This window comes from Nothobranchius furzeri, chromosome 11, assembly GCF_043380555.1.
Source record: "Nothobranchius furzeri strain GRZ-AD chromosome 11, NfurGRZ-RIMD1, whole genome shotgun sequence".
NCBI classification, from domain to species: domain Eukaryota; kingdom Metazoa; phylum Chordata; class Actinopteri; order Cyprinodontiformes; family Nothobranchiidae; genus Nothobranchius; species Nothobranchius furzeri.
Genome location: NC_091751.1, coordinates 245877 through 259512, shown reverse-complemented (window position 1 = coordinate 259512; position 13636 = coordinate 245877). Strand labels below are relative to the sequence as shown.

Below are 13636 nucleotides of genomic sequence, written 5' to 3'. Positions count from 1 at the left end.
GGCCTCAGTAGAGCCTCGGTCTGGCCTGGAAACTGTTCGGTCATTTTCAGTCTCAACTTAGACCATTAGTTGTAGCGTTTGTGTGTTATTTTTTGGATATTATTTGTGCAATTGTTGGACAAAATGACTTGCTGTGGCATTAATTGCACTAATAGAGCGTCCAAGGAGTCTCCACTTCATTTTTTCGGTAAGTAAAATTATATTTATGTATTTTAGGTCACTGCCGAGCTGAGCTTAGATTTTAACATGTACTGTTTAACCATGACATTTAAATGTAATAGGGTAAAACCCAGTGCATTTAACATAATGCTGCACTTTAGAAAATGGGTTGAAATATAACATGTTGGTGGAGCTGGGTTCCCACTATCGGCTTGTGGAGCTCTCGGGAGACCTGTGTTCCACCCGGTTCGCCCCAGTGGTCAGCCCGGCGTATCTCTGACTCAGAAGCTCTGGTGTTGTGCACAGTTAACTCCGGTTGTAGCTAGGTTGCTACCTCCGTTAGCTTAGCTCCCACCTCCGCGTTAGCTTTGGGTTAGCCTCAGGTTAGCTTGTAGCTAGTTCGCCCGGGTGTCGTCAGTTGATCCCAGCCTTACAGCCCCACCCTCAGCTCCACCCCTCTTTCCTTTTGTGGAATTGTCTGGGCTTGACGGAACCTGTGACACGGTCAAAATGGCGGTGGTGGCCACCTCCCATTTTGGAACAAAAACGTGTTATTGGAGCCTATAGAAAAGAATTGTCCAGTATATATGTCAATTTAGTTAACCCTCAATCCACACCTGAAGCATTTATGGCGCATTACAGCAGCAGCGCAGTTTGCTCGCAAGCTTTGTGGCACATCATTTCATACCAGAAGTGTGTCAGGCGCAGATTGGCTCTGACGTAGTTTGTGAAGTTGGACTTGTGAAATCACAAAATCATGGGAGAATTGGCATTGTATAACCTATTTTTATAAAGTCAAGTTAAAGTCCTATTAGTCATTATCACACACTGGTGAAGTTACATTTTCTCATTTGACCCATCCCAGTGTGGAGTGGTGAGTTGCAGCAATGGCTGCGCTTGGGAACTATTTGGAGGTTTAACCCCCACTCCAACCCCTTAAAGCTAAGCGTCAAACAGGGAGGCATTGGGTCCCATTTTTTAAGTTTTGGTATGACTCAACCGTGGATTTGACCCCAATCTCCCAGTCCCAGGGTGGGCACTCATACCCCTAGGCCACTGAGAAGGTATAAGTGTTTGATCTAATGTTTACATAGTTAAGGTATTGTGACGTAACTCTGCTAAAGTCTTTTATTTTGAAATTTACTGAATGCTCTTTACACTGTACCGTTTGCAATTGCATGTCTAGCCCTATGTTAAAAATGGAGCTTCATGCGTCCCTGAAACGCTTTGCAGCAAAAATAATACCTAATCCCATCTTTAACAGTGTGGCGTGGTGCGGCACAGCATGGTGAGATTCTTCTAGGACACTCCGTGGGGATCAACCCACACACTATAATGACTTATTTTTGAAGCTGAGATGTGCCTCTGCCATAATGCGCTGCAGATGCACCCAGTGTGAATTGGGGGTTAGTGTATGTATCATATTAATTTACTCCTTCAGTATTTCAAGAGCAGGTCCCTATTTAGAACTATACTCAATTGTTATTGAAAGACCAGAAAATGTATAAATCTGGTTACGCCCGAATCCTAAAAGATATGGGAAAAGCTGTTCCAAGTGCAGGGGCGATATGGCCTAAAATCAATATCACGATATATTTAGGATTTCAGCTCCATAACGATAAATGGACGATAACTACTGGTATGCGCCGAGACAAACGTTCTCCACTAGATGGGGCTGTCACATGTGTTATGTTGAGTCACATTTTTACATGACTCAAGGTGGTACAGCTTCTTAAAGGGACATGAACAATAAACAACCTACACACATCCCTTCGTTTTTTTATTATCAAATTTATTGACATGAGAAAAATTTTTCTCGATAAGAGTCAGAAATTTCGAATACGATACGTTTTCGATTTATCGCCCAGCCCTAATGTGACCCATTTAAACTTTGACGTTTCTAGGTTAAAGCATATCTACTGTATGCACTAAAAACAGCAATAACAAATAGGCTGGATTTCTCCCTATGCATTTCAGGGGCAGGTCCTTAATAAAATCTGTTTGCATTAACACACACACAAGACGTAGGGAGCACATCACTCCGGTTCTGCAGTCGCTGGACTGGCTTCCTGCAACATACAGGATCCGGTTTAGACTGTTGTTTGTTTTGAAGTCTCTACATGATTCTGTCCCTTCTTATTTATCTGAGCTTTTAGCAATCCATGCCCCCTATAAGAGCTTTATGATCTAGTACTCAGGATCCCAGGACTGAGCTGAAGTTCCGTGGCAATGGGCATTTTCTGTGGTAGGCCCCAGACTGTGCAACAGACTTCCTGCTAAAGTTAGGGCTGCTGAGACACTGAGTCATTTTAAAACCTTATTGAAGACAATTTTATGAGTTTGCTTTTAACTGGGGACAGATTAAGACAGATAAACTCAACTCGTCGTGTTTGGAGGAAGAAGAATACTGAGTTGCATCCCAAGAACACCATACCTACTGTGAAGCATGGGGGTGGGAACATCATGCATTGGGGCTTTTTCTGCTAAGGGGACAGGACGACTGATCCGTGTTAAGGACAGAATGAATGGGGCCATGTATCGTGAGATTCTGAGCCAAAACCTCCTTCCATCAGTGAGAGCTTTGAAGATGAAACGTGGCTGGGTCTTCCAACACGACATTGATCCCAAACACACCGCCCGGGCAACAAAGGACTGGCTCCGTAAGAAGCATTTGAAAGTCCTGGAGTGGCCTAGCCAGTCTCCAGACCTCAACCCCATAGAAAATCTGTGGAGGGAGTTGAAAGTCTGTGTTGCTCGGCGACAGCCCCAAAACATCACTGCTCTCGAGAAGATCTGCATGGAGGAATGGGCCAAAATACCAGCTACTGTGTGTGCAAACCTGGTAAAGACCTATAGTAATCGTTTGACCTCTGTTATTGCCAACAAAGGTTATGTTACAAAGTATTGAGTAGAATTTTTGTTATTGACCAAATACTTATTTTCCACCCTGATTTACAAATAAATTCTTTAAAAATCCTGCCATGTGAATTCATGGATTTTTTTTCACATTCTGTCTCTCACAGTTGAAGTGTACCTATGATGTAAATTACTGACCACTGTCATCATTTTAAGTGGGAGAACTTGCACAATCGGTGGCTGACTAAATACTTTTTTGCCCCACTGTGTATATATATATATATATATATATATATATATATATATATATATACATCCAGCCATCCATTTTCATCCGCTTATCCGGAGTCGGTTCGCGGGGGCAGTAGCCTAAGTCGAGAGGCCCAAGACACTTGGGCCAGCTCCTCCGGGGGAATCCCAAGGTGCTCCCTGGCCAGGTGAGAGACATAGTCCCTCCAACATGTCCTGGGTCTACCTTTAGGCCTCCTCCCAGTTGGACGTGCCCGGGAAACCTCACCAGGGAGGCGTCCAGGAGGCATCCTGACCATATATATATATATATATATATATATATATATATATATATATATATATATATATATATATATATATATATATATATATAATTTACCTTGCATAAAGTGCAATTGTAAATACTAAATATTTAAAAAATGCCATATATTATAATTAAATTCTGCATTTCTATCAATTTTTTCCCCAACGGCACACCTCTGCAGTTATTTGACCTTTCATTATACAACGAATATCTCTCACCTTTCAGTAGATTTTTACCAGTGAAGCAATCAGCGGCCTGCCAACTGGTCAGCCTTACAGTATGTTGTCAATCAGCAGTGGGACTTTGGTATTCTTCACCCTAATCTCTCTCCCAGTCACATAAATCCTAAGAAGATGGAGTTGGAGGTCCAAATCCCTTTAAAGTTAACTCCCTGCCATTTCTCTGGGCTTCTGCACAGTTTCTGTGATGAGCTCCATCAAAGTAGAGGTCTGTGGATGTAACAAAGGTATTGCACCAAGAATCAAACTACAATGGGCCCTGAGGAGGTAATGCACACCTACTGAGGACTGGCAGATGGAATGCGACATATATCTATGGTGACGAGTTGGAAAAAGTTTCTTACACTATCAAAGAAACCAAGATCTGAAAGTACTTCAAGTCTCCTGGGGATGAGTCTTTGAAAATTAGTAAATAATAGGAAAAACCAACACATCTAAGCATCAAAAACGTCCTCACCTGCAACACAATCATTCCTTACTGACAGCATCAACATTTCTCAAAGCCTTCTGGCACTCGCAGTTTGTGTGAGGACTGAGAAGCAGGTGCTCAGGTTGAAAAATGAAAGGTCATGCAAAAAATAAACATTTTAAAACATCCAGCACAGATTACTGGTCAGCCACGATTGATTGCACTTAGTCATAGTGTAAAACATTACATGCCTCCAGTGGCGAACAGCGCAAAACACTTTTGATAAACAGAACAGAGAGGCCCTTTTGAAACGGACCAGTGCCAGTCCAAAAGGTTTAGGTTTAAACAGTAAAATAAATGAACACTTAATTAGCCAACAAAAGATTTAGAAATGCAGGGAACACTGAGCTGTACCAGCCAAAAGGGCTGGCTGGTTCTCAAGTTCCTACACATCTGTCCACCCGGTCCCTAAGCCAAAACCAGCTATTATCAGCTACCACCGGTTCCCTCTAAACCAATCATGCATGAATGCATGCATGCACGCACGCACACACACACACACACACGCACACACACACACACACACACACACACACACACACACACACACACACGCATTCTAACAGCTGTCCAACACAGTGAGACCAACCAAAGTAAGAGTAAAAATGGTAGCAATTACGTATTTCTTTTCTTTTAATCACCATTATGTTTTTTTTTACTATAGTTATTTACTGTCTAGTGCAACTACTAGCACACAATTTTCGCAGGGATCAATAAAGTATTTCTGGTTCTGATCTTGATGCCAAGTAATAGTACTTCCCAGCCCAGGAATATGGGTAATTTTAGTACTCGCTAAAAGCTGGACCGCTGTGATGTAATAATGGGAAGGGAAAAAATAAAACAATGAACACACCCACAGTTCAAGTTCCATACCGTGTCATTTGTGGAATGGGGGGATCAGGTTTTTTAATTAAACAGGTAAAAGCAAACAGGATGACCAATGTTTTACTGAAAAACATGTCTGCATCAACCAGAGCTCAAACTACAAATTAACTACCTTTAAAAGAACATGGGTCTGCCCAGTGACAAGGGGAATGGCAGTGTTTTAGTTCTAGTTCATGATGTGCCCATAACACAAGGAGTGACCAAATACTGGCGACAAAATCAAGTACTAAGACCTTGAGTTACCATTATAAAATGGTCCTACTGCAAAATCCTTAAAAATTCAGATTTGGATGATAGCCAAAGCTGTATTTATTCTATTATAAAAAGTCAGCCATTGTTCTACTAAGCATTCTTCTATTTTGTTGAACAATGTTGTACTTTTTCATCCTCTGAATGTATGTATGAGATATTGTTCAGCTCACAATGCGATAAATCATTCTGATGGCAACAATTACCAACAGCTTATATGAAATTATGACGAGTGGGAGCTTGTTCTTTCAAAGCCAGCCAGGCTCGTGACAGACTTTAAAGTTATCATAAAATGACCGTTACTCTAAGGCTCTAATGATTTCTGCTGAAACGGTGCAGTTTGCAAAGCAAGGGATTTTTGTTTTGTTTGTTCATACGTTTTTAAAATTATTGTCTGTTTTGAATATCTAACAAGTTATGATAACTCCAGGAGGAAATTGTGTTTTACCAGAAGTCTTGGACTTTGGATCATGGATAATCATGGAAAGATATACCAAGAATTTCCTTAGTCTGAAAAGTGAAACAGAAAGCATTGTTGTTTAGGATTTTCCATAATGTAAATTTCCTTTATTTAGAAAAAATATGTATTTGCCTCTTCTTTGACAGTGTGTATGGCAGACTGCCCCCATTGACTGACATCCATAGCGATGAGTATGTCTTGTTGTTCATTGTCCAATAGCGTGCAGAGACAGTTTGAAGCCAACCACAGATTCTGCACCACCACTGAGCTCTGTCTATGGGTTGTGGCCAGACTATATAGTCACATATATAGGATGGCTTGCCAGGCTAAGATTTCACGAGAAAGAACCCAATTGATGTAAAAATTTATGAGTCAAACTGTTTCTGAATTAAATCTAATTCAATTAAAGTTAATGAATTCAATTAATTACATTTTAGGGATGCAACGATACCACTTTTTTCCAAACCGAAACTTGGATCTGAATATTCGCCGATACCAATTACCGATACCTATAAGTATAGGTATATGCACAAAAAAGTGCAATAATTTGGAAGACTGGGTTTATTTTCTTCTCTGCTTTCAACAGGAAAAGACTGTGAGGTAGATAAAAAGTAAAATATATGAATAGAAATCATCACAAAACTAAAATATTAGGTGAACAGAAATGACAAGTTACAGTGAAGCCATTTCCAAGCAACTGCATTGGCATCGGTTCCTGGTATCGGTTAACTTATACTGATACCGATACCAGTATCGTATCAGTATCGGTGCAGATACTGATACTGGTATCGGTATCGGTGCATCCCTATTACATTTGACTGAACTTCTATAGGATTGCATGAACTGGGTAGAATTACTTGGTGTTCTTTCTTTGTAAAAATCTTTCAGATAACATTTAATAAATTGGTTTCATAATGAAGAAAAAAAGATTTTTCCAGAACACAATCATCAACTGAAGCGCTCCCCAGATTTGATTTCTGGCAGCAACATTTTGAGAAATCCTTATCACACCAATCTACAAATGTCACATGACTGATGAAGGGAAATTAGGGCAATAATGAGCCGTTTTTGGAAGAGATGAGTTGTTGTCAACTTGATTCAGTAAAGATAGTGAGCCTTGATCATTAGCATAATTAACTGACAGTTTGATCATAATTTTAAGTGCAAAAATTGTTTAGTAAAACATTTCTTGGTGAATGTCTTTAACCATCAACAAGAGACTACCTCTAGTGTTACAGAAGCGAATGAAAAAAGTAAGACGGCCTGTTTGATAGCACATCCTAAAAGGTATAATTTACTCTTGTGATGATTCACAGAAAAAATATTTTTAAAAAAGACTCCTAAGTTTTCGAAAATAACAATACACTAAATCACTACAGGCAGGTCCTCAGATGTCTAGAAGTGCTAAAGAATATGTTAGGCTCTTCTGATCCACTCCAAGTAAATTCTCATGCTGTACGTCTTCATGTCTTTCCTCTCTTCATTCCTGTGCCTATGTTGCTCTGTGTGCTGATTCGAAGAGCTGAGTGCCTATTGAACCAAAGTGAGAGATACTATCCAAACAGCACAGCGGACCTTCCAAAAGCAGATACTAAAAGGTCTGCGTAAAATTGTGCACTGAGATTTTTATCATTTTAAAAAAGATGGAAACTTTCCATAAACTATGCCACAAACAAGAAATTGCAAACTTGAATTGAGAATCATGTCTAATTTTGATTCATGCTTGTTTACCTTTATGTGGCTGTACTCCAACTTGCCAGAGTCGTTGCTAATGGGCTTGGTCTCAGGCCGAGGTTTGAGGACTTGTCGGAGTGGACTACAGATTGGCAAGCCGGTCACACTGATCCCATCTGAAAACATGCATAGCAGAATCAGAAGCAGCAAATGAGCATAATGATAAGGACATCATTAAACAGTAGCTGGCAGTGCCACAGTCTCACTCAGTTATATCAGCTATTTATGATGCTTTAGATGAGCTACTTTGTGATTAATCGTTTTAATTATGTTTTTAGTGTGGTCACTTTTCCTCATCCATCTTCTCTTAAGTAGAAGTTTCTCATAAAAATGACAGGACACACCGGACCTTGAAGACTATTCTGGACTAATTGCTTTAGGTCAAACAGAATGTTTTAAACTCTTGAACTTAAAGGCTAAATATACATCAAGATGTTATTTTCATAGATGATATTTTAAAAAAACTAGCAGGGTTAGCTAAAAAAAAAAAACTTTGTTTTCATTTAGTTGTAATGCATTTGCTCAGAGAACGTTAAGGCAGGCCTTACAATTTTCTCCTTGTCGGTCATACAGAAGATACAGTAGCATGGTGATGATCATTAGGTGACTATTGCACTTAAAAACACACGGTAATTCTGTGGCCTGCTTCAGCTGCACATAAAGAGACCTCTGATAAATCAAGTTTCTTAGTTGGCTATGACTTTTTGAAACACATTTCAACCATTTGAAATGTTATTTTCTGTCTTGTGAGAGGTTGCATAGCATTGATACTAAAATTGGGCAATACGTAAAAATTTTCCAAGCAATATTTGTTTATCTAAAGAAGTGCGATGGGTAATAGCTGTGTAGCGTTCAGCAATGGTCAGTTTGGGTACAGTCTGACCTTTTACCATCTATTCAACATCTGGTCAGAAAGGAGACACAATATTGCATGTGTTCCCTTTAAATGAGCCTTCACACCAGCTGGGATTTCGACTCTGCAAGTCTGAACCATAAACAATAACTTTCCTACCCAAGGTCTCATCTGTCTGCCTACAGAAGAAAGAAGATCCAGCTCGAATTAATTGCTAAATTCAAGAATGATTATAAACTCCTTCTATGACTTATAACCTAGATAATCATTAAATAAACATTTGTTTATTACTACTTGTGATAATTATAGTATAATGAAATGCTTCAGTAATCTGTGCTCACTGAATGGATGTTAAGTTTGTCTAATAGAACCAGCAATGTGTTCACCATGTTTTCACGACAAGGTCCTCACACCTGCTCCACACAATAACAAGTACAGCTAAGTTAAATGCATGACACAACCTTTTGCCTAGATTCAGTGTCTCTCCATCACAGAGGGTGTGCTCTGAGACGCTTGGTAACATCATAAACGTGCCAACTTCTGGTTGGCTATTCAAGATAGCATCAACCCGTTAAGACTAGTTTTACTCAGGTTTTTCCCGGAGTTCAACTTCAGACAAAACAGTTCGAACAGCTCAACTGTTCGAGAGTTCGAGAGCAAGCTATAGACCGGCCATCTTTAGCAGACCTCTTTAACCAAGGATTTTGACTCGTTGTCAAAACCTTAAACTTTTTTTGCACCTGCGAAGCTGAGAACAACAAAATAGTTTTCCTGCAGAACAAACATGACTTAAAACTCCTTCAGAGTTATTTTTAAGACACTTGGTTTCATTCATCTATCGTTGTGACCCGGAGACATCTGAGGACTGATTTGGTCGCATCAAGGTTTCATTACAAACCAGGTGCAGTGGGGACGTCGGCTCCTGGACATCTCGGATCCAAACGGGCTCTCCAAACGCGTGAGGTAGAGCACAGTGAGATAGCGTCTGCATGTGGTTTTGATAATAACAACTTATAGCTTAATGCAAACCAAATTCTTTTATATCCAGAACTCAGCTCTGAGAGCGGAGATTCTGAATACATTATATTCACACATAGGTTCCAGACTATCCTTTAGTTCGCATCGACTCACAGCAAATAATAGTTTAAACAATGTGTCAAGTCTTAATTGTTTGTAAATAAATTCGTACTTTGTTTATAAACCTGACTCTTTCTTGAAGTAACACAAAGTGTGGTTGGTCACTGAAAAAGCAAAGAACCTAGAATCTTCTGATTAATTACAATAAAGACCTTGCAGGTTAATATTTTATATTTCTATAGAATATTACATCTTCATGGTCAAAACAGATAAAATCATCAATGTGCCTCCGCTACAGCTGTGTAGGTGACATTTAGACATTTTGTGGACCTGGCAAACACAGCTTGCAGCAATCCACTGGTCACAGTCATTATTACTTAGTTTTCTGAAGCAGGCCACGAGGGGTCCATATGAGATTTCATTATTTTCTTTATTTCATTGGCTGTTTGACACGTCAGTCAAAAACATTGTTTGCCGTAATTGGTACATATGACTAGGGGGCAGAACTTCTCACTTATCGGCCAATAGCTGACCATTTTGCCTCAGCAGAGGAGGTAACTCTTTATCAGCTGAAATAGGTGAGATGCCAATCAAAAATGTAAAGCTAATATGGCGGTGCTAATAGAAGTTATGGTGAGAAAGAGCGACATGTGAACAAAACATGTGAAGGGAAATTAGAAATTTTTACAGCCATAAAATACGCTGCCTGCCCCCAAAACAAGTTACCACCTAGATTTAACTAAACAAAAATGTATGAGCTATTATCCTTCTGCTGGCAACAAGTTATTTAACCCCAACTGGTGCTAAAAGTGGATTCTTATGTCTTAAACAACCATGTTGAAAGACACTTGTCCTAGAAAATATGTTAAGGGTCAAATCATTGGCATGCATTAAGCGGAGTAAACAACTAAGCAGACTGCAGAAACTAAAACTGGGTTAAGAACTGTCTAATGCGTTATTAAATACTGGAAGAATAGTGGGGAACCACCATAAACCCAACGACCTCCTTCCCCTGTCCGAACGGAGGTGACGAGCGCTGCTTATCGTGGCTGCATGCACTGATGTTTGGAGAGTCCTCTACCCTACCTCCCCACCTAGTGGACACTTATGTTGTGTTGTCTGAAGTCTGTTGCATTTCTGTCTGTGGTGTTTTTTTGCAGAGCAAAGCTGCCCTCCCAGTGGAGGGTAACTCTGAAGTGCCTTTTTTCCCTCCACCTGACTCTATCCTTATATAAACCCTCTGATCTCTATTAAGGTAGCGCGACTCAGGTTGCAAATGACCACAGTCACCAATTCTTGTCATGTGTCTATGCCTATGCATGTATGTCTGATCTCTAATTTCCCTCTGGGATTAATAAAGTATCTTTGAATTGAATTGAAATGCAATGAATTGAATTGAATATTTGAGGAAGAAATGTGGCCGGAGATAATTCTGAATGATTGTGATCTGTGATCGCTTAAACTTTTGGTGAAGTCCAATCAAAGAAAAACAACAATAGGACTCAGGGCTATGTTTAATAGTGAAAGTAAGAGCACTTTCACATCCACAATGTAAAGGGAACTCAAGGGAAATACTAAGTCAAGTCAAGAACTAAACAGCTGTGTAGCCGTAAGAAAACCATTAATCAGTGGGGCAAACTGGAAAAAGGGCTTCAATTTGCTAGGGAGCATGAAGATTGGACTCATGTGGTCTGATGACTCCAGATCGACCCTGTTCCAGGGTGATAGGTGCATCAGGGTAAGAAGAGAGGCAGATAAAGTGATCAAGGCAAGGCTACAAAGAAAACTCCCCCCTCAGAAGATATGTGGAATGTGCCGTTGCTATGACTACTCAACTCTGTCTCCTATCCCAGCCTGGGCGGGACTGCGGGAAGGCCGCTGAAACGTTCCAGGGTCACTGCAACCCTCAATGCTCCTCCCCCTATCCACACTGAAGCGACATGTGCTGCTTCTATCGTGGCTGCAGGAACTGAAGTGGGGATAGTCCCAACCCACCATCCCACCTAGTGGACACTTATGTTGTGTAATGTCTGAAGTCTGTTGCATATCTGTTTGAGTTTTTTCTTTTTGCAGAGCAAAGCTGCCCTTTGGAGGGTAACTCTGAAGTGCCTTTTTTTTTCCTTCCACCTGAGCCAACCCTCATGTAAACCCCTCTGATCTCTATTAGGGTAGCGCGACTCAGGGTTGCGAATGACCACAGTCACCAATTCTTGTCATGTGTCTTGCCCATGTATGTCTGATCTCTGAATTGTGTGTACTGAAACTCTAATTTCCCTCTGGGATTACTAAAGTATCATTGATTGATTGATTGATTGATTGGATGCCTGGTGCCTTCTGTACAAGCCTGTGGGGGCAGTGCTATGATGTGGGGTTGCTGCAGTTGGTCAGGTCTAGGTTCAGCAACAGGATGTGCTCCAAGAAAGAGGTCAGCTGACTACCTGAATATGCTGAATGACCAGGTTTTTCCATCAATGGATATTTCTTCCCTGATGGCACGGGCACATTCCAAGATGGCAATGCCAGGATTCATTTAGCTCAAATTGTGAGACTGGCTTAGTTCACTACTCAGCGTTTGATTGATATTCTGTTAGTCTTCCAGTTTTAGTCCAATGTTGATTTTTGTAGTTCATTTTACCTTTCACTGTCAGTTTTATTAGTTTAATCAATGTGTTCACATACTTAGCTATACCCAGCTAACCACTTTCTGTTCTCTAGATTTTGTCACCTTACACTTAGTAACTCCTAGTTAGCCTTCCTACCTATTCAAAGTATTGAATTTCAGTGAAGTTACTAATTTCAGTCATCAGTGTTTGTAGTACATTGTACCAGCTTTTACTGCATTAGTTCTAGTCACCTTCTACCTTTAGCCTAATCAATGTTTTCACTTGCTTAGTAATTCATGGCTGACTACTTTTGTTATCTACTCCATGCCTCATCATACTCTAACTTTTCTGCTCTAGTCTTAGTCACCATACTCTTAGTAACTCCTGGTTAGCCTTCCTACCTGATATCTGTTAGTTTGAATTACATGTTAGTTTTAGTATCAGTATCACAGCCTTAGTTCTGGTCTGCAGTTCTCCTTACGCCATGTTTCACCTTCTTAGTATTTCCTGGCTGACCACATTTAGTTCTCTTCACAATCCTTAATTGATATTATGTTAATTTTCTAGTATTTGTCTTCAGTGTTTTCCTTTGTTGCAATCATTGTTCAGTTTTGTGTTTGTTTTGGCTGTCTTTATTGCTGTAAAGCACATTGAGTTGCCATTGTGTAGGAAAATTGCTGTATAAATAAAGCTGTCTTGTCTTGTCTTGTCTAGATTCATCCAATCACCCAACCTTACATGCTAATATATTGATTGGAATTCTGAGCATGCCCAAACAAAATGTTCCCGGACGCTTGGTCCTTTTTAAAGATCTATCAGTTATAACCCAGAAATGTACAGCTTTGATACACCATTTGGGTAAAAGCACATATGTTTAATGGCTACTTTAACTGTGAATTACAACTACAGACTATGCAATTACAGCATTGAGGGTGGAACACCCGTTTAATCAATACATTTGAAGGGGCCTTTAGTAGGAATAAGTGCCATGTAAGTCGTACTCTCGGGGAGAAAAGCAATGGTGCAACAGTTTCAGGAACTAGACGATTGCCACATCAGAGGAGAGCTGCAGACAACAGGATTTATTTCCTGATATTTCGATATATTGCCTCAAATTGGCTAACAGCTGTAGCGGAGGCAAATTGATGATTTTATCTGGTATGACCATGAAGATGTAATATTCTATATAAATATAAATATTAACCAGTGAGGTCTTTATTGTAATTATTCAGAAGATTCTAGGATTTAATTCAAAAGATCTAGGTTCTTTGCTTTTTCAGTGATCAACCACACTTCGTGTTACTTCAAGAAAGAGTCAAGTTTATAAAAGTAAGAATTTGTTTTACAAACAATTTAAAACATGACTAATTAACTAAGCATTTACTGTGAGTGAATGTAGCTAAACGTGCTGAAGGAACCTATGTGTGAATGCGATATCAGTCAGAGCTTCCTTATCTAAATAAGCTGAGTTCTGGTGAAAAGAACTTTGTTTACTC

At 39.9% G+C, this 13636-nt stretch overlaps 1 protein-coding gene across 6 annotated transcripts in view; it reads right to left on the bottom strand.

Moving 5' to 3' along the window:
* trappc9 (trafficking protein particle complex subunit 9) overlaps positions 1–13636 on the bottom strand; it is a 297274-nt gene that overhangs the window by 163457 nt on the left and 120181 nt on the right. For all 6 annotated transcript variants that reach the window (XM_070556143.1, XM_070556145.1, XM_070556147.1 and 3 more), the window contains one exon: positions 7605–7723. In XM_070556143.1, coding sequence (XP_070412244.1) covers positions 7605–7723 — 119 coding nt within the window. The remainder of the gene's footprint in view (positions 1–7604; positions 7724–13636) is intronic.